The sequence below is a fragment of the Xiphophorus maculatus genome, chromosome 12, assembly GCF_002775205.1.
Source record: "Xiphophorus maculatus strain JP 163 A chromosome 12, X_maculatus-5.0-male, whole genome shotgun sequence".
NCBI lineage: Eukaryota > Metazoa > Chordata > Actinopteri > Cyprinodontiformes > Poeciliidae > Xiphophorus > Xiphophorus maculatus.
Genome location: NC_036454.1, coordinates 26500930 through 26521339, shown reverse-complemented (window position 1 = coordinate 26521339; position 20410 = coordinate 26500930). Strand labels below are relative to the sequence as shown.

At 41.3% G+C, this 20410-nt stretch overlaps 3 protein-coding genes across 4 annotated transcripts; 1 reads left to right on the top strand and 2 right to left on the bottom strand.

Moving 5' to 3' along the window:
- Positions 1-6119: 6119 nt before the first annotated feature.
- On the bottom strand, positions 6120-6986 carry gnrh1 (gonadotropin releasing hormone 1). Its single transcript, XM_005811760.3, has 4 exons — positions 6782-6986; positions 6542-6680; positions 6360-6458; positions 6120-6274 (listed from the first exon to the last, which is right to left on the bottom strand). Exons 2-4 carry the CDS (start codon positions 6677-6679, stop codon positions 6227-6229), a joined length of 285 nt encoding a protein of 94 aa, XP_005811817.1. The 5' UTR covers position 6680; positions 6782-6986; the 3' UTR covers positions 6120-6226.
- Positions 6987-7941: 955 nt separating this feature from the next.
- On the bottom strand, positions 7942-13859 carry kctd9 (potassium channel tetramerization domain containing 9). Of its 2 annotated transcripts, none has more exons than XM_023344225.1 (12): positions 13658-13859; positions 13304-13425; positions 13169-13212; positions 12996-13092; positions 12276-12334; positions 12070-12198; positions 11911-11978; positions 11722-11835; positions 11491-11640; positions 11288-11393; positions 11064-11197; positions 7942-9412 (listed from the first exon to the last, which is right to left on the bottom strand). In XM_023344225.1, exons 1-12 carry the CDS (start codon positions 13703-13705, stop codon positions 9296-9298), a joined length of 1188 nt encoding a protein of 395 aa, XP_023199993.1. In that variant the 5' UTR covers positions 13706-13859; the 3' UTR covers positions 7942-9295. The 2 variants fall into 2 exon arrangements, with proteins under 2 accessions (XP_023199993.1, XP_005811816.1); XM_005811759.2 differs by having other exon boundaries at positions 11722-11817; positions 13658-13858.
- A 950-nt stretch (positions 13860-14809) lies between these two features.
- ankrd39 (ankyrin repeat domain 39) lies at positions 14810-17465 on the top strand. Its single transcript, XM_005811766.3, has 4 exons — positions 14810-15185; positions 15331-15434; positions 16763-16966; positions 17062-17465. Exons 1-4 carry the CDS (start codon positions 15095-15097, stop codon positions 17209-17211), a joined length of 549 nt encoding a protein of 182 aa, XP_005811823.3. The 5' UTR covers positions 14810-15094; the 3' UTR covers positions 17212-17465.
- The last annotated feature ends 2945 nt before the right edge of the window (positions 17466-20410 follow it).

Genomic DNA, 20410 nt, shown 5'->3' with positions numbered 1-20410 from the left:
TAAAAGAATTCTTGCTGTAACTGCGAAATAATTTCCCTGCTGGGATGAATAAAGTAATTCTTCTTCTTCTTATTATTTATCTACTATCCTGTTAGCAGCTGATTAATATTGCTGCGTTACAGCCTAATGCAGATCCATGTGCGCAAAAGATATAAATCATCTTTTCACAAAATGAATATTTCAAGACGTGTCTGAGGTCAAGCTAAGTGTGCTGTTTGAGTTTGCATTATTCAGGGGGACATCTGTGGTGACGAACCTTTCAGACACGCATGTAGAGTTGGAAACACCAGTCGTCCCTTTCAGTGCTATAGATGTTCGGGGTTTGGAACGGAGATGTAAAGGAGATTCATTGGAAATGATGATAAATGTTGGTTAAAGGAAGTCTCCCGTGAACCATATTTTCGGTTCATGGGAGACTGGCGCCGGAGCAGAGAAAAACAACTGAGACGGAACAAAAAGGGAAGTTTTAGCTTACCACACAGGGCTTCATTTTTATGATTTGTGGAGTGTGCGTAATAAAAGGCACAACCTCAAGTTGTTTTCCAAAGGCAGTTCAGCCTGTAGGAGAGCTCTTGTAGGTCCTTGTCAGCACAATTAACTGTACGCTTCCGCTGCCTTGACCTGGACTGACCTTCTGCAGTCAGACTCCAGCCTCCTCTGTTCAGGCCTCTCACCTGTCTCCGTTCTTGTTTAGTGACGAGCAAAGCACTCAAGATACCGGAGGTGCCGTCACGCTTCAGTGGCACTCGTCAATGAGTGGAGCTTGACTTTTGTCGTCTTGTGCTTTTTTTCTTCTTCTTCTTCTTTTTCTTTTTCTTTTTGTTTTTTACCACTGTAACCAGGCCCGAAGCATTTTACTGCGCTGTGAAATGAAACTCAGCTGGAGACGGGCCCCTAACGAGTCCACCGGGCCAGACTCTCCTCGTTGGTGGAGCAGATCCAGAAAGATTAGCATCTTGGCTCCCTTTTAATTTAGTGAGAGATTCTCATATAAGCAATCTCACCAGATCGCAGGAACAACATGAACTAGTTGGCTGGAGATGTGCGCAAGCTGTTGTTTTAAGCATTTCAATTCGCCTGCTTTTCTAATGAAAAACAAAAAAAAGAAGTATTTTCATGTTCTATCTCATTATTAGCAAAGGGACATTAAATTTGAAAAATGTAATGTTCCTAATCATTGTTGGTTCTAGCAAGCAAAACATTCAGGATGTTAATTTTTGTTTGTTTTTTTATTTATCTTTGCTCATTTATGAGTCAGTTAAACAAGTTAATAAAATCTTTCTCCCGAACAGCAGTCCCGCCTCATGTCAGGTGCTTCCCCTTTTCTGAAGATCAGACACAGTCAGTTCACTTCAGTTTGTTGCTTTTATTGTTTTATTACTTTAAGTGTGATATCACAACAACCAGGCCTGGGGCAATACAGTCCCTTTTGTATATTTAGATTTTAAACAAAATCTACAAATCTGCAGAAATATATATATATATATATATATATATATATATATATATATATATATATATATATATATCTCGCCCATTTCGCCCACCAAAATAAAAATGGTAATGGCGAACCAACCAGACATTGTCGTAGTGGATAAACAACAGAGGAAAGCCGTTGTGGTAGATGTAGCAATACCAAGCGACTGCAACATCAGGAAAAAGGAGCACGAGAAACTAGAGAAATACCAGGGCCTCAGGGAGGAACTGGAGAGGGCCTGGAAGGTGAAGACCACAGTGGTGCCTGTGGTCCTCGGGGCCCTCGGGGCAGTCACCCCCAAACTGGACCAATGGCTACAACAGATCCCAGGAACAACATCAGACATCTCAGTCCAGAAATGTGCAGTCCTTGGCACAGCCAAGATACTGCGCAGAACCCTCAAGCTCCCAGGCCTCTGGTAGAGGACCCGAGCTCAGAGGATAAGAACCACCCGCGGTGGGTGAGAAGGGAATTTTTTTTTTTTTATATATTGGGGGGGGGATGTCAGACAATGCAGATTCATTTACACAAATGTACATCATAAAATCTTTGGGCATATTTTCTATATCAGTTATAAATATTTTAATCATGCAAACATTACTTGCAAAGCAATTCCTAATATTTTGATCAGAATTTAACTGAAGATGTTGGTTCAGTCAACATTATTCTTATTCGCCGTGTTCTGCAGAGAATGGTGAAGCTGATACGTTTATATGAGCTGCATTACGAGTAAATATAACAATTTATTACAAATTAAGAACTGTCATAATGCATGGGAAAAGAAAAGAAACAATAATCATCAACACATGAATCTTTCGCTAGTTTAGCGATAGCAATGCTAACGCAAGACTGTCTTTGGAAGTTTGCAGGCTTTGTTTTTTTTTTTTCGTTCGCTTGCAAATAAAATGTTAAAATTTTAATCAAATAAATTATATTGTAAATGTCTGTAAACACAAATTTTTATCACAGGTAACTGATTGTGTCGCTTCTTTGAAACGTTTGATCTGATTTGTTCTACATTGTGTTCAAAAGATAACAGTAGCTATTTCACTATTTTAATTATGACTAAAACACATAGTTATGACTTCCTGCTAGGCTTTTACTTGATCTTTTTTGGCAGAAATGTTGTTCCGCATGTATGGGTTGTATTAGGAATCTATAGAAACTTAAAGAACCAACCTAGATTAGTAATTGACCAAGTTTCAGATTTGGAGCAAAAATTAAGAGTTTCTATCCAGGGTTAGCTTGTTCTTCAACACGTTTGCTAAAGTCAACTCTACTTAGCTAACTTAGCTAACTTAGCTAAGTAGCTAACTTAGCTTCTTAACCCTGAGTGAGGTTCTAGCTCTGGTCATCAGGGAAAAGGTTTACATTCAACCTAGTTAGTAGATATAAAAACTCAGCTTATATTTCAATAATGTTTTATCCCATAATCAAAGTCTAATGGTCTTTTGTCTCATTTTTAACTTAATACAAAGATGTACCATCATTGCACTAATCACCATTTTAAAACTGGTTGTAATTTGATCAAAATACTCTCGGTGTGAAACCGTGTAAATTGCTCCACTGATTTTACGGTTAATTTTTAAACTCATTTTATTATTGTAAAAGTCTGCCATGTTGAAAAGAAACAAGCATGTCTATGTGCTGAAACTCTGGTCAGTGTTTTCTCTGATTAGTTAAATACGTCTGACTGGTCTGAGTGAGACAAATTAGAAGTAATTATTGGACTTCGCAGCAGTGGGAGCCTGTGCTCAGCAGAGTGTGTGTGGGTGTGTGTCCTCATCCCTGATCGTTGCGCATTACTTTCCTCTGAACGATTTAATATTTCAGATTAACCGCAGGGCGACGATCGCTGAATGCCTCTGATTAAAAACAGAAAAGTGGATTGGCACAGAACCATTGTCCATGATGGTGTTGATCTTATGTAAATCATTTACATCCTGCTGCTGTTTCTCACATACTGAACGCTAATAAAGCATAACCACCACAGCAATTTGGTGTTGAGTCTGTGTTAAGTTGGTTTAGTCTCATTTGCTATATGAGACCAAATGAAACATTTTTTTTTGTTGCCATGTGTGTTTGCTAAGTAATGCCTGAGTGACAGATGGATTGAACTAATTTGACAAAAACAAAAACACACACACACACACACTTTGCGTTGAAGATAAGGCTGTGCTCAGCCCATTTGCTTGTCAGCAGGATATTACCGGCTGTTATTCCACAGTGAAAGCGCCATGATGAATAAACTTCGATCTCCGGCTTGGTTTGTTTAAATTTCATACCCTGTTGGCAAACACACACATGTCGCCTGCCTCAGATAATTGCCGTGTTGATTATCCAGTCTTAATAAAACAGCGTAATAATCTACAGGGGATAGTATGTGATTTAACAAAAGCAGGCAGCATTCTAATAAATTGGCATTCAGTCCATTTTATCTTTAGCAATAAACACAATAAATACATGAAAAAAAACAAACAAAAACAAAAAAAACGCCACTGGTGTAATATCATGCCGTCTCAAATTTGGAGCAGAGGTAACGAAGATCAACACGATTCGACAAAATGCTGCTGCATACTGAATGAAACAAGGCCCGTTGTCACAATGAAGGATTATACGATTCAATAAAAAGTTTTCTGTTTATTTCTAGTGCCCTCTGGTGGTAGAAAATGCAGCATTACGAGCAGTTATTTCTTTGAATGGGCCGAATTTCAAAATAAAGGATAATTTCACAAATGTTCACAATTCTTCTTGATGACCTCCTGTGCATTGTGCACTGCATCATGCACACTTTGGATATCTTTTTATTTATTTATTTAGCAAAGATTGCACAAAACAAACAAAAATACGTACTACTGTTCTAAATGACCGAGGAAGATGATGGACCTTAACGAATCAAACAGGACTAATTACAGCATTTTGCAAAACTTTTCACATCTCTTGAATTTCCTGGTGTTTTCTCATGTAGTAAACTTAGAACATGCCCAACACAAATTATTAATGCATCATTTGCAAATAAAATTCCAAAATTATTTTCTATTTGGACCTCTTTACTCTAATGCCCTTAAATAAAAACAATTACAGCTTTCTGAAGTTATCTAATTGGTAGCTGGAGTTTAAATGTGGGTAATTTTATCCCAGTGTAAGTGCAGATGTCCTGTGAAGGGCTGAGAGATTTATTGGAGAACATTAGAGGAACAAGCAGCTTCATGAAGGCCAAGGAACACAGCAGACGGGTCAGGTGTACATCATGGGGAGGTTTAAAGCAAAGTCGGGCCATAAAACAAAATCCTGCGTGCTAAACATCTGACAGAGCTCTGCAAGTTTATCAAGAATTTCCTGTCTAGCTAAACTGACATGCTAAGCAAGAAGAGCATTAATCAGAGAAGCAGCCAGTAACCCTGGAGAAACTGCAGAGATCTACAGCTCAGGAGGATTGATCTACCAACTGGACATCTAATAGTCATGCATCGCACAATGTTGGCAGTTGTTATAGCCGTGTAGGGGGCTATGAAGGGAATTTCAAACAGTGATATGTATGCTTGAACAAACACGTCACCCACACAGTGAAACATCTACATGGTGTCCCCTGACGCTTCTCTTCAGCAGGGACAGGGTGGGAATATGTATGGAGCTAAACACAGGGCAAAACTAGAAGAAAACCTGTCAAAAGGTTGCAAAAGATTTGAGGAAGCGGTTCACCTACACATGCAGCCATGGCTACAATAAAGTCGTTTTGTGTTGAGTAGTCAAATAAAATTCTAGTCAAAAACAATCAAATTTGCGGTCATCACATCTTGGAAATGTTCAAGGAGTGTAAATACAGGGTGGACCATAAGTTTCTATACATAGGAGAATGTAAAATTTATATTTCGTTTGTATTTCAGATACCCGAGAAGATGCGTTTGACAAACGAGCAAATAATTGAAATTATACTGATGGCTGGATCGGGGGGCAGTCGCAGGGTTGCACGAAACTTTAACAGAAAATGTGGAATGGGCGTCACACACATCACACTGTGGCAAAACTTATTTGCAAGTTTCAAAAAACTGGAAATGTTGCAGATCAACCCCGAAGTGATCCAAGACGTGCAGCTATTACACAGAGTCCCACAAAAATAAAAATGGTTGTCCGATATAACATTTTTATTTCTTTCTATGTACGGAAACTTATGGAAATATACTTCCCAGTACATTTTTGGGAAGCACTGTGTGCCAATGATGCTGGTTCTTCTGACCGATGTGTACTGAGAGGGAAAAACAAGTCCTGATATTCTGGTACAAAGTTTGAATGGTTATTTCTCTGCATCTCAGTTTAATAGCAAAGCTTACTTTTCAGGAGGAGGAACTTCTCGGAATTTTTTTTTCAAATCCAAATCAAACGACGAGAAAGCCCGGGTGAATTTGGATCCCGATTCATTTCAAAACATATGTCTGCCATCTGCTATGCTATGAACTTTTGCAGCCTGAGTGAAGAAGAATCTTGTTTTTCATTACTGAGGACCACGCTTCAAAGAGTGTAAGCAATGGTGAAAGGAAAAGGAAAATGAAAATGAAAGGTGTTTTGCTTTTTTGCTAATATCTTTGTTTTTCTTCCTATTTTGTTGTTGTTGCAAAAACCAAAATCCCCAAGACAGTAAGAGTGAAGCAGAAAGATTGAGCAACTTTTATTCATAAGTTGTGAACCTGATGCCACCACTATGCAGCAACTAATGATGTTTGAGTTAAACACATAAAAACACACCAGACATCATTTTTCGAATGGTTGTTGTCCGTGTTCCCTCTCAGACACGCTCCCCTGAAAGAAGAGAAAAACATTACTAACAGAGCTCAGATGTGACCTAATTGTGAAAAACACAAGAACACAGGAGTCCACATCTCACGAGAAGTCCTTTCATTCTGTAGATTTTGGCAGGCAGTGACTCCTCTGCACAGCCCAGAACGGTGCAAGGCGCAGCCATGTGAGCAAAACCTTCATAAATCTGTTACAGGAGAGAAAATACAAGGAGAACATCGGCAGAAATGACTAAAAGTCCAAGTTTAGGATAAGTGCTCAGGTGCTTACGCTGTCCAGCGTGTTTGGGAAGCCATCCAGTTCCCTCTTTCCGCCTGGGCTCAGCCCGAATGACCAGTGCTGACCGCTGCCCAGCGACAGCACCGTCCCCACCAGGAGGAGCCACAGAGTCAGCGTTCCGACAGCCATTCTGACACAGAGAGAAATAATAACACTTTCGTACTCTACACAATCTTTTCTTTGTACCTTTTCCCTATTTGGTCACACCTCTCGCCGCTGTAGGGACGTTACCTTTTGTCTAGAAATCGAGGAGCTCCTCCAACAGTCCCTGTTGAGAGAATGCTGCAGCACACTGGGCTTTATATAAGGATCTTCTGCTTTGTTGCTGCCATCACTTCACTACAGGGAGGCTGCAAATTGGAATTAAGCAACACCAGGCATCACTGGCAACCCGCAGAGATGTTCAACAATTACAAAACGTGTTTCATTTATTTATTTATTTGCAATAAAAATAGCGAGTCGCAAAGTGTTCCACAAACGGGAAGCTCTTTCCATTTTTCATTTTGTTGTGTTGTAGCAGCAAACTCTATTGAATTTTTATTAAATAATTTTTTTTTAAGCCTCAATTTGATAAAACTGCCTACAGTAAATATTCAAGAAGTGTGTTGTGGATTTGAGCGCCTCTGGGTCAGTACTTCAGGGTCAATTTGACCTTCTTCCTCAACTTCCTCATGTTCCCGCCTACATGACTTGGGCAATACGATGATAATCCATTCGTTTTCTTTTGGACACTTGTCCGTAGTGACCAGATTTGTGGTGTGTACATCCAGTAGTCATCCTACTAACAGATTTTACCATAAGAGATGCAAACTTAGCTACTTCTTTGCTGATAAATGGTAATTGTGTGCTGGTCTCTAAGACAGAATGGGAAAGACTTTGGGGAGTGTGAATACTTTATACTGTAAAGCAGCAATCTTTCAGAATGTTTTATGAGTTCAGTCACAACAATGTTCAAACCACTTATAAACTCTGTGCTGATATTTGCTAATCGTGTGTCTGGTTGTGCTAGACTTTATTTAGAGGTATCAGAATAAGGGACGTGTTAGCTGTTTTATTTTTACTTGTAGAAGTTGGAAGGAAACAAAAACAAGTGAAGTTTACAGTTCTAATGTGAAAAACAAAATTCAAAGGGTATGAATACTTCAGTCAAATGCAGAGGCTTGTTCAGGGCCGCTGTAATGCAGACTGCTACAGGAGATTCTTCCTGCTCACAGCTATCAGAATTTACCCACAATTCTTGGATAAGTTACAGCAAAATTTCATTTCCCTTTGGGATTAATAAAGTTTTTTTTTTATAATTGAATTAAGGGTTCCTAGATCCTTCTTACAATTACTTATGAATGCACGTCAATGACTAAAACCACATGACCCAATAACAGAAAACAAGCACATTTTCTTCTTTATAGCAGTTTATTTCTAACAGTCGTTCATGGAAATATTCCCATGGCTGAGTGCAACGAAAGGAGATAACTACAATCCAACACCCAAATCTGGCCTGCGTTGCATTCGATGAGATGTATTAAAAATAAATAACCACAGCTCTTCCACTGACTTGACCTCTCAAGTATAAATACACAACATGATTGCCTTCATTATTCATTCTGAGAGGCTGGGGTACCTACGGTCTGGCCGTGTGAACGCTTGTAGTATTGCATCAGAGCAGCTCGGAGCTGCAGCCGGAGAAACTTCACCAGTTTTCCCACAAACAAAGGAGGTGAAGGTGGGGGGTCTTCATACGTGCATAACGGACACCGGACCACCTGGAAGCGAGGCGAGGAGTCTCACGAAGCAAAGAGCACGACATCCCAGCTGCCCCCCGCGAAGCTTTGGAAGCACTGGATTTGTTCTACGTTTACGTCATTATTATACGAAGGTAAAGCACCGAGACGTTTGGCGAGAAGGTTACACCGTGTAACAAGGTAACATGGACATGTGCAAAATAGGTTCAAAGCATGATTAGGTGGTAGGATTAAATGGAGGAGACGGAGCACTACAATCCAAACACACGTCGACGATTCGACAAGCCATGCGACGCTCACAAGCATGCAAAACTTTGGGAGGCTTACACACAGAAACGGTAGAGGAGGTAGATTCACGGAGCACTAAAACAAACAAACACCAACAATGAGAAACGTTACAGCTCTACACGGCGCATTGCATATTCAAGCTGTAGCATAGTTTTGCGGCGCACTAACAGCGGTTTCAGCCTCTTAGACTAAAGCCTGCTGCGCTGTATGGCTTTGGCTTGAGAATCCAGCAACGTAAAGTTTAATATTTCAAGGAGAGACCCTTTGCGCACGGACACAGTAATTGGTGTAGCAACCCCTTCTGTTGTTGCTACAGCAGCATTCGGTGAAGCTCAGCTTTTTTTTTCTGCTCACATGTATTCTGACTCGAACTCCTAGTAACACGTCCAGTGAAACGAGATAAGTAAAATGACACACGTAACAGCAAGCAGAATCACTGGACTGCGTCCGCACACGACGCCAGGAAGACGACTTAAGTTTTGGTGATAAATGCAGCAGGATGTTGAGGAAACGCACGCCGTCAACCCTGGGAACTTCTCATAGTGCAAGGTATTTAAAGCTAGTCTAATATTGTCAGAACGCCAGGGAGTCGCGCATGCCGTTTACCCGCGGCGGAGGACAGGTAAAGCCAGATTGGACGAGGAGGAATGTGCAGTATGACACACGGGGAGAGAAAGGACGTGGAGAGAGAGAGAGAAAAATCGGTTCTGCGGGCGAGTTATCTGACGCTCTGCGACATGTGCAGAGGGGTCAGCATCTCCTCAAAAATGGCCCCCTTCACGTTGGAGCCCCTCAGGTTGGCTTCCTGCAGATCGCAGCCAGACAAGTCGCAGTTCTGCATCGAGAAAGAGCGAAACACAAAGGAGATGCGAGGTGTTAAAATACCGAGCAGATCAGGACACAATCTAACAGGTGTTACTTCCTTCTCCGTGTTACCTCTTAGGCCAGGGAACAAGTTCACATGGCTGAAGAAGCTCAATCAAAACACTATTCAAACGTTATTCAACCATAAAACCAAGACTAGAAAAAATATGCTATTTTTTCGTCTGGCTAAATGTAAAACAAAGCAAAAAAACACATTCCCAATTTATATAACAGAGCATCAGCAGATAATTAAAAAGTCAAATATTACACATCAACTGCCATAAACTAATTAAACTAATATTAACCTACACATAGCTACAGATGTAAATCACGTCTCTATGGAAAGAGCAATTAATCTCCAATGTTACCGTGTGAAGGTCTATATTGGAGAGAGTTTTAATGCTCATAATAAGGCTGCATTAGTTATTTTTTATGGCTTTTTAACCTTCCTACTTTTCAGAAGCTTCTCCCTGTCTTGCATTAACCCAAAACAGATAAAATATCGTAGAAGCTGATGCGCTTGTGTCGGCTGATCAAATCAGGAAAGCATCAGGTTGTGATGACGATTCTTCAGGATTTCTTTTTCTAGATTAATCTCAAGCTTTTGACAGCAGTTGTTCACAGTATTTTACCTCATAAACTTGCTTGGCTTTTCTGAAAGAACTTACAAATGACTTTATAATTATGTTGTCAATTAACAAGAATTTGTTAGGCCACATTTGTTACTATAAGATGTGAGGTCCTGCAGGGATCTATTCTGGTGTCACTTTTATTTCTGCTGCTGTTTGCTATAATTTGTTGCTCATGATACCCATTTGTTTTCTTCTTATGAAAAAATGTCTGTGCTAACAGGTAAAACTAGGGATGAGCTTAAAAACATTTCCAGATTCTTCCTTCTAAGTACATTATCTCTTGACGCACATCTGATTTGATGAAGGCAAATCTGAGCTGGCAAAAAATGTCGATGTTTCTGTACCTTATATACTGCTATCCTGACAACTTTAAATAAAAAAATTAATATTTAGCTTGTGTTTCTACTTCTAAAATCTAGAGTGACACACACACGGTCATAACACCAGACACAGAAAAATCAACTGCATCCTTCACAATTTCATACTACATGTTGTAATTTTTGCCCATATATTTATACTTGGTCTGGATGAATGGAGTTTGTGTGAAATGTTGTTTGTGGAGGAAACTTTCATTATCGTTGTGGCGATTTGTATTCAATACTGTGCAAACCTGAACGCACATAAACTCACTTTTTCTCTAATACTGTTTCACTGTATTATTTGTAAAGTACTTTCCTGGATTTCAATATTTTAACTTGTATTTTGGAAGCATTTTAAAATCCTTAATAAGAGATGTTAAAGGTTGTTCTGTCTCACAATGATGTTGTTTTTTAGCCTGGATTGCAGTTGTTTCTTCATTATCAATGATAAAGCCTTCTTCCGCCCCCCATACTGTGTGCAGCGTGTAAAAGGTGGCCTGTAGATGAGTTATATTTTTATCTGACTCAATTATTCTCGACCTTTTTAAAAAAAAAAAAAAAAGGTCATCTCAAAGCTTGCCCTCTGACTCAGCTCCTGTGGCTGCTTTTAACAGATAATCCTTCACTCTACCTCCAAATCCGTCCCCGCTAAAGTGGCCCCCCGCAGGTTGCAGTTCTTCAGCTTTGCGTTTTTCAGGGTGGCCACACGCAGGTTGACGCCGGTCATCTGGCTTCCTTCCATGTCAACTCCTTTCAGATTCGCACCTGGCCGTGAAATCAAAAGGAGTCAAAATGAGATGACGGACGTGGACGAATGTATTTGAGTCTTTCGGTGAACATCTGCGGAGAGCTTGCCTTCAAGATTGGCCTTCAATCCAGACGGGTCTTCAAAGTTGCACCCTTTTAAAGAAGCTCCCTCGGCGTTGCAGCAGAGCATCTTAACTCCTTGCAGATTAGCGCCCTTTAAAAAAAAACAAAAACAAAACAAAGTTAAAAGCACATATTTTGTCAAAATCAACTGTAAAAAGTTATGGAAGAAAAAAAAAAAGAACACTTGCATCCATGTTGGCTCCAGAGAGGTCGGCCCGCTCCAGATTGGAGCAGCACAGATTAGCGTGCGTCAGATTGCAGCGGCTGAGGTTAGCCATCTTGAAGTTGATGTAGCGCAGATCAAGTCGGGACAGATCGGCACCACTGAAGTTAAGACCCTACAAACAACAAGAGCGACGTTGGCTAAATGTTCTTTTCGGATAGCGAACGAGAGACGAAACTTCTTCTGTTAGCGTCACCTGACAGCGGAGCTCCGACTTGGTGGAGGTGGCCAGGAGAAAACGAACAAACTCCTTTCGGGAAATGGGAGAGTGATCCTCGGGTGGCTGTGAGTTCTGTTTAAATGGTAAAAACTGGTAAGTGGAGGGGGAAAAATAAATAAATTAAAGGGGGGTGATTACGTTATTCAAATGTGCATTTCACAATACCTTGATTACAACTTCCAGCTGCTCAGCCAGTTGTTCAATTCCAAAGAACCGAGCCTCCTCCAAGACTCCTGGAAAACACGTATGGCTCGTCATGGCACTGGACTGTGTGTGGTAGGCAACAAAATGACTAACTAGTGGAGGAAAATCAAAAAAGCTCACCTCGTATATTTATTCCTTCATTGACAATGAGCTGACCGTGTCTCAAATAGTTCAGAATTGGTTCAAAGTATTCAGGGCTGCGGTCGATCAGGTACGCCCCATACTTGTCCTGTTTGTTTCCCCACACATCTGCAGAGAATAATACCCCTTACTTACAAAAGACTCGCCTCAGAATTACAATTTCTGGTGGGGATATGAAGCGGTACCTTTTTCACGGAACATGTGAGCGAGCATGCTCTCCGGCTCTTTGCTGACCAAAGTACTCCTGAACACAAGTCAGAGAGAGTTAAGACAAAAGCAAAACTGGCATACAGTGCAGTGCTTCACAAAAATGATTCATATCCAATAATCTTTTGTTATTTTCGTAGCAAAATATTACGATTTCACCCGCCTCTCTGCATATTTACAATGATGAAGCAAACTGCAAACATGACTTCTGATGGCCTTCTTTTAGGGCTGCGACTAAAGTTTATTTTACGAAACAACTATTCTAATGATTAATTGATTAGTCGGAAAACAAATTGGCACAGTCTATAGGTTTTTCATTTAGCCTTTTTTTTATACAACATTACATTAAATGATTAAATTTGTTTTTTGCCTAGCAAAATGCAACAAAAATAGCATTTCAGTGAACTTGAACAGGGCGAAGCTAAAACTATGCCACATATTCACAGACATAAGCATTTCATATTAAATTCAAAATGTATACATATTTTGTACAGTTTGGGCTTAATTACTGATCTGAATATGTTGGGGTTTTTTTTTTCAGCAAATGGCCTTTCTTGGAGTCTGTTGACTCGTCAAGACTAATCGTCCCTGCACTACTTTCTTTCAACAAATTTACTGTACAAATACTTTTAAGAGGCACTGCGTATTGTGACATCTAGTAATGCATTCAACTAATTGATGATTTAAACCACAGGCACCTTGTGGTGGTAAAGAGGCGACCACCGATATTCAGGGTCAGCCAGTCGGTGTGTGCTCCGTGCTGATCAGATGTGACCCTGACTTCACTCTGTGGGTCTACCAATGACAAAAACAGATGTTTCACACATGTCCACACTGACTGGCAGCATATACAGGAAGAGTCTGTGCTCACCAATAAATGGGTCTCCCTCTGACACATACAGTACGTCATCATCCCTGATGACAGACACACATATAAACACGTTTAGGGCAACAATCTGAGAATAAACCCACCACGGAACAACTGCTGCGGAATGAATGGGTTTACCGTATTAGGGCGATGTCATCTATGAGACCACCCTTCCCATTGTATAAACAGGAAGCTTTGATTCCCAGCTTATTGCTCGCCACTGACAGCAGATCAGACAAGGTCCCGTAAACGGCTACAACCTGTAAAGAAAGGAGTTGACGTGGAAAATAAAAGTCTGCTTTATTATAAAAGCCAGAAAATGGGCTACATTAAGCGTCCCTACAGCTAACATCGGTTTGTACTCCATATAACTGCGTAATATCCCTGAATAGCGACAGTTTTCCCATTATGATACACCTTCTGTAGCTCGGTGTGGGGAGAAGGCAGTCATTCTGCGGCCCAGGCTCCCACACAGTCTCACTTTTTACCCACCTTGCCATTTTTAGACGTCCCGTTAACAAACAGGGTAACTCTTCTCATTCTCTGCGCGCTTTGGTCCTAAGTGACTTCATATAAGTCCGAATAACAAACAGGGCTTTGTTTTTTCAGCCAGCTACCTACCAGTTATCTAGATAAAGCTGGACAACTAGCTACATTAGACAATAACGCGAGAAAAAAAGATGCCTTCAAAAACCCCGGGAAAAATCTGCTTCGACGTATTTCTATTCATCATCATTAGTGGTCAAGGCACCTTAGAGACTTGTAAAGGAATTGCGAGATGCTCTGAGTTGTACTTCTGGGGAGCACAGTATTAGTATAACAAAACTCTGCTGTTTATTTGAAGCTACATCGTTAAAACACGTCGTTAAAGTACCAGCATGATGGTTAACATAGGCTGTTTTTTTTTTTAAAGAATAGTATTATGTTAGCATTTACTTAAACGCCATTTGGTAACTTTATTACTAAGAGCTAATTTATTTTTCTCTGGGTATTATTTTTCTAGACCTATAGTTACACAATACAAAAAAGTAGACTGCACCTGAAGTATACTTTTCATACGACACTCTGCTATTGGCCGAGGGCCTTCTACGTAAGGACGTTATGTGCGTCAGACAGGACGTATGCCTTAACAGTCAGCCGGTGGGGAACCAGGGCAGAATTGATGACGAGTTGGCGTTGAAGGAGTTTGAGAGAGAGAGAGAGAGAGAGAGAGAGAGAGAGAGAGAGAGAGAGAGAGAGAGAGAGAGAGAGAGAGAGAGAGAGAGAGAGAGAGAGAGAGAGAGAGAGAGAGAGAGAGAGAGAGAAAGAGAGGAACACGAGTTGAAATATGCTTTTGTTACTACACATTACATTTTAAAACACATTTATTGTAAATATAAATGTTTATACATTTAAGATGTAATTTTTACATTTCAGGATCATGCTAGAAATGTATTCCTGATATTTACGGATACGGATACTCCATGCGCCCTTCTCGTGCTGGGTTCTTTCTGGGTTTTCTACATCTCTCCAACGGTCCAAAAAATGCATGTCAATCCGTCAAAATTGTCCTAGCAAACCGATGCTCCGTTTCGAATGGTGTGTGTAAGACACGCCTACCCAGTGCACCGGTTCCCTCCCCGGCTTACAAATGGAGCGCACCCTTCAGTATAGCGTTAGCATCTAGCCAGTCTGAACTCACATTTCGTTTCTTTGAAAACAGCTGCAGGTTACGCTGTTAGTACAGTTTTCTGTATGTACTATTGTTTTTGGAAATGACGTCTTAATATCACAAAACTTCTCCTGTCAGTGGTGAATGTGTTGTCATGCGCTAAGACACGAAGTTTTGGACTACAAGCATGTCTGTTTTTATCATCTCTATGCCTTTCTGCGGTTCCAAAATTGGGATTTAAACTCCGCTGTTTGTCAGCTGTCCTTCCAGTTACAGCCATGTCTGACAAGCACCACTGTTCATGTTGCTCCCACCCCGTCTCCTCCCCCAGTGTTCATCAGACTCTGGATGAAATGGATTTTGAAAGAGGTTTGCATTCATTTGTCAAACCAACGGTGTTAGATTATTGGACAGTTATAGCTTTCCAAACAAAACTATCTTTCGTGTGTTATTTTCTGGCCTGTGTTAGTCGTTGCCAGCAGGGTACAGAGTTATGTGCCACTTCTTTCTGCAGGTATCTGGTCAGCTGCCCTGGATGGAGACCTGCAGAGAGTCAGGCTCCTTGTCCAGAAGGGGACTGACCCGAACATGAAAGATTCAGCTGGGTACACAGCTCTGGTGAGTCCATTTGGAAGATGTTCACCTCTCGTTTGCTTTTGCCTCTTCAAGTCTCTGTCTGGCCCTATTAGTTTAGGATATGATCCTTGCCCATTGTGATTGATTGAAGAGATGGTTTAAATTTCCTCCTTCTCTCTCCTCTGGGATTTGGGGTCGTAGTTCAGGTATTATTTTTAAAACGACATTTAAAAGGCCTTCATTCAGGAAAATAATATATTTCTGCTATATCTGCCCACCCTCTCAGTAATGTTGCTCATCTTATAATTATGTTTGTAAAAATCGGTTAGTCCTGATATGTGGTAGTTTTGACAAACAAATCTAGACTTGATCCATTTAGTTCTGTCTGGAGTACGGGGGAAGGTTATCTGGGAACAACTTTTATATTATTACTTTATATTACACTTACATTCCTTATGGGCTGGTTTTCAGCAGAACCTCTTTAGAGAATCTGCTGCTTTCATGGGCATCATCTGTTGGGGTAGCAGCATCAAAGCCAGTGACTTGGAAAAAAAACAAGCTGTTAAAGAAGGTTGTTTCTATTGGGGACTACTTTATAAGCTCTGGGGATGAGTTTTTTTTTTTTTTTTAGATCATAAGCAATTTGATACAGTTGATCACATTATATCATCAATAGAACTCATGAATTCATTGTTCTAGTTTGATTTAGAGATGGGGCCCAGTCGACATCTGCAGCTTTTTAGATTACTGAGCAATGCTATGATCTGAAGTCCGTTTTTATCCACCCAGCTCAGCAGTGTGAATACGTATCCCCTCAGCTGACAATGATATGAAAATGGGATCTTTAATTATATTGCCTTATTCCTCAGGAAGATTAAAACACTAAATGTTTAAGTAAAATATTTCGGAACCTGAATTTCCTGGTTCAGGGTGTCCAGTTTGAATCAGGTGTGAATAGGTGTGTAGCCTGTGTTGTAACTGGTACCTTTATGTCTTTCTCTCAAAAAATTGACAGAGTACTTCTAAACGGAACCATTTTAGGCCCCATCCTTTGTTTAGGAATGTTCTTAGAAAGTTCTGAGTTGCATGACGTGTTAGAAATCTATTGTGAATTGTTATGTGTTTTAGTAATTGTCTTAAAACTTGGCATATTATTAAGCAAACGTGAAGTTATCTCTAGTTTTGTGTTTTTCTTTTGTGTGTGTGTGTGTTTTTACATAATGGCCCTAATCCAGTTTTTTAAATAGGTTTTCTTTAATCCTTGACTATTAAATGCCTGTATAAGCTTTACAGGCTTCTTTTATCTCAACTGTGTGCTGTGCCTGATCAAACATGCACAATGAAATCCTAATTTCTGCGCTTTGCCTCAGCACTACGGGAGCCGTAGCGGACATCTCGCCGTGTGCACGTTTCTCCTCGAGAGCGGCGCGTGTCCGTCCCCTCAGACTCCGGGCGGGGCCACTCCGCTCCATCGAGCAGCGTACTGCGGTCATCCGGACGTGGTTCGGCTGCTTCTGCAAAGCGGTGCAGATCCCACCCTCTGTGATGACGATGGTGCGAATCCTTTGCACAAGGTACGCAACGATTATCAGCGCTACCATTCCACAGAAACATCTTTTTGATGTTTTATCAATGTTTGTGATTACTCCTCTGCTTGATGCTCGAGCAGGCTGCAGAACAGGGCCACGCTAAAGTGTGCCATCTGCTTCTCAAGCGTTGCCCGGCACTCTGCAGCCAGGGGAACAAGAAGCTCCAGCTGCCCTACCAGCTGACACAGCAGGGAGATCTGCAGGAGATCCTCAAACCACCCCGGTCATAATGGACGGAGATGCTAACATCTCACACACACACGCACACAAGATGAAAACCATACATGATGAAGACTGAGTGTGGGAATCGGTGAACGTGGAATAACATTTTTAACCTCCGGCATTGTTCCAGTCTTTGATCTTTATTTCACCGCCTTTGTATCGTCTGTACTTCTCAAACTTCAACAAAACGTGCAAACGTTTCAAAACCTCATTTTGAATTCAGCCAATGAGTTGATTTTCTGATTAAACTTGGTTCAGCTTCTGTGAAGTTTGCTCGAACTAGCGGGTCAAAAACCCTCTGAAAGTTAAAGTTTTAGAATGTTAAAAGTGGATCGAATCAAATTTATTTACGTAGCACATTCAAGAGCAACCGCCCAAAGTGCTGCACACAAAAACAACAACAATGATGGTAATTCCAACATGGAAGATAAGAAAAATAGAAACATTAAAGGCCCAACATGTGAAACTCTATCAGCACTGATAAATCCAGTATAGACTGCTCCACATTGGTGTGGCTGTGCAGGATGTGGGTGAATGGTTACAATCTCAGACAGTAGGGGGAGCTATTGCCTAATGGAAGATCACAGTGTTTGGCCTTGGCGTGTAAATTTCATGGCATCTAACAAGAGCGAGCTTACTCAGTTTTTCCTTCACACCACTGGAAAACGTAATAGCAAAACTTACATGAGCGCAAACAGCTATTACAGTAAGACGGACACCAGCGCTCAGGCATACTGCATCTACAAAATACAATCTAGCTCTCAATCAAAAGGATTGATTGGTGCCTAAGCCATCAAACTATTTCATTTTAGTAGAGTTTTCACAGTTATAAACAACATGAACAATGTACTTTTCCTTTTTCTGAATAAAACTCAGTTTAAAAAAAAATCCTGCTCAGCTAAAACAGATGGAAATGCTTTTAGCTGTTGTCTGGCATGTCTAACATGTCAAACCATGTTAAATATGTAACACATGCACGTACAGGAGGCAGATGAACCCCCCTCCACCGCTCTTCCCTCCCGCCTCCCTCTGCGAATGTGCAGAACTTTAAAAGCTCTCCTCCCGTTTCCCTGCAGCCCACGCGGATCGGGAACCCACGGCAGAAAAACTTCTCGCTGCAGCCTGGCGCACTTTCATTGGGTCCGCCGGTGGGTGGTGTTTCCAAACTACCCTTCCAACCACATCCATGCCGTGACTGGAGGGGTGCCAGGCCACATCTGGAGCTCATTGCTGCTGACGCCACACAGCACACGGAGATGGGGTGTCAGGAGGGGGTAGGTTGGGGTTGGGGTGGGCGGGGGGCTGTATTTCAGCTCGGTGGATCTTTGCCAGGAGAGCTGTTTATGCTCGGTGACAAGTTCCTTCCCCCCCCCGCCTCCAACACAGCGGAGGAGCTGGAGCCGGTCGTATCCCCACTGAATGTCAAGTGACAGTGAAGGCAAGCGGGTTTCTGGGGCCTTTATTCATCTCAGTGGCACAAGAAAACAAGAAAAAGTACTTTCAGAATTGAGAGGCTGCTTTACATGACACCCTGACTAATAGACCAGCCCCACAGCATCCTCTAAAAGTGTCCCACTGCCACATTCTGTGAAACACGATCAAAGTTGATGTTTTAGATTTGTGAGCAGTGAGGTAATGAAAACCCACTGAAGGAATGTTGAAGGCCTCAGTCGTTACCGATCATTTTTCCTGACCTGGTTTGAATTTGTTTCATGTCGAAACAGATGATTTTTTTTTTCGCCCCTCCTTTTGAAATAGGTCTACCTATATGGGCTGGGAGTTTTCACTTAAAGTGAAGACTTGGACAGGATTCCAGACGTTTTAGGAATTAGGATCACTGCTCTATTTAGAAAGCTTTATTTGGAAAGCAATGAAACTTCCTGGGCCTGGAACCCACTTCCACCATAATGAGTCCAACTTAAACCGGTACTGGATGTTATTTTCCCCTGAAATAGAAGGTGGTCTGTGTGCCATGCTTGCATGATGGGATTTTTAGTCTCATTTTATACAGTACACTTGTCTGCGAGTAGATAATGAGAACGGCTTGTCCTCGGACCCCTGGAGGCTGACAAATATCTCTATGCAGAAGAGGTGGCTTTGGAATGGAACACACAAAGAAATATATATGAATCAACACATAAATATATAATACTGTTTTCTATTTTTAAATATATATTTTTTATGGGAATCTGTCTATCTTCTCAAGATGTAAACTTACATCGTTCTCTATCACTTTTAGCACAATTGAATTAAAGAATAAAACAAATTCTTTGTGAATTTCTGGAAGATATTTAGTATTTAGGCTTTAAATCTAGAAACAAACAGTGGAATGAATGAAGGATTGATGAAAAGAACAAAAGGATGGATGGACTGATTAATGAACTATGGATGGAAAAGTTTATGGAGAGATGGTTGGAAAGATAGATGGTAGATTGGATGGATGGAGGAACGAATGGAGGATCGATGGATACATGGATGGAGGAAATGATGGATGGGTGGATAGATGGATGGATGGAAGAACAGATGATGGATGGAGGAAATGATGGACGGATGGATGGGTGAATAGATGGATGGATGAAAGAACAGATGATGGACAGAGGAACTGTTGGATGGATGGAAAAACTGATGGACGGACGGATGGATGGAACCTTTATACAAAAGAATCAACAATAAATGTTCTATAGATGTCCAGCAGTGGAAATGGTTAAACTCAATCCAGCTCCATCCTGTCCCAGAACCAGGTCTTTTGTTTTGCGTTTAAATGTTGGTTTTCACAGATGAAAGCATCACCTGGTTCTTATCTCCCCTGTCTCCACCTAGACAAAAGCTTCCTAGCAGCCCTGGCAGAGCCGGGGCCCATCAGAGCTGAAGTAATCAAGTAAATGGCTGGCAGATGGGCACGCACTGAGATGGAGAGCGCCATACTCGGGGGTTAGGGAACAGCTTCACATTCTGCATCCTGCTCCGGCGAGGCTCTGGGCGACAGGGGCGTGTGTAATCAAATATATGGGAGCTGATCTTCAGAGTTGCCTCATAATCCAATTTGGCCCCGCTCCCACTTCAAAAGGAGTGTGTTGTCTGCTGGTTGATGGGATGTTGCAGATCTTACACGCCCGCTTTCCAGGTCAGTGGGTGATGGGATCCATGAGTCCAGAGGCCGCAGATCAGCTCGTCCAGGCAGACAGCGCCGTGGCTATGGGAAATGTC

Coding starts and splice junctions, on each gene's coding strand:
- gnrh1 (XM_005811760.3), bottom strand. CDS start 6,679: ATGGCTGTCGGAACGCTGACTCTGTGGCTCCTCCTGGTGGGGACGGTG. Junction 6,459..6,541: donor TCCCAAACACGCTGGACAGC/GTAAGCACCTGA, acceptor CTCCTGTAACAG/ATTTATGAAGGTTTTGCTCA. Junction 6,275..6,359: donor ACAGAATGAAAGGACTTCTC/GTGAGATGTGGA, acceptor CTCTTCTTTCAG/GGGAGCGTGTCTGAGAGGGA.
- kctd9 (XM_023344225.1), bottom strand. CDS start 13,705: ATGAGAAGAGTTACCCTGTTTGTTAACGGGACGTCTAAAAATGGCAAG. Junction 13,093..13,168: donor AGAGGGAGACCCATTTATTG/GTGAGCACAGAC, acceptor TGTCATTGGTAG/ACCCACAGAGTGAAGTCAGG. Junction 11,641..11,721: donor AGTCGGAGCTCCGCTGTCAG/GTGACGCTAACA, acceptor TGTTGTTTGTAG/GGTCTTAACTTCAGTGGTGC.
- ankrd39 (XM_005811766.3), top strand. CDS start 15,095: ATGTCTGACAAGCACCACTGTTCATGTTGCTCCCACCCCGTCTCCTCC. Junction 15,435..16,762: donor CAGCTGGGTACACAGCTCTG/GTGAGTCCATTT, acceptor GCTTTGCCTCAG/CACTACGGGAGCCGTAGCGG. Junction 16,967..17,061: donor GTGCGAATCCTTTGCACAAG/GTACGCAACGAT, acceptor ATGCTCGAGCAG/GCTGCAGAACAGGGCCACGC.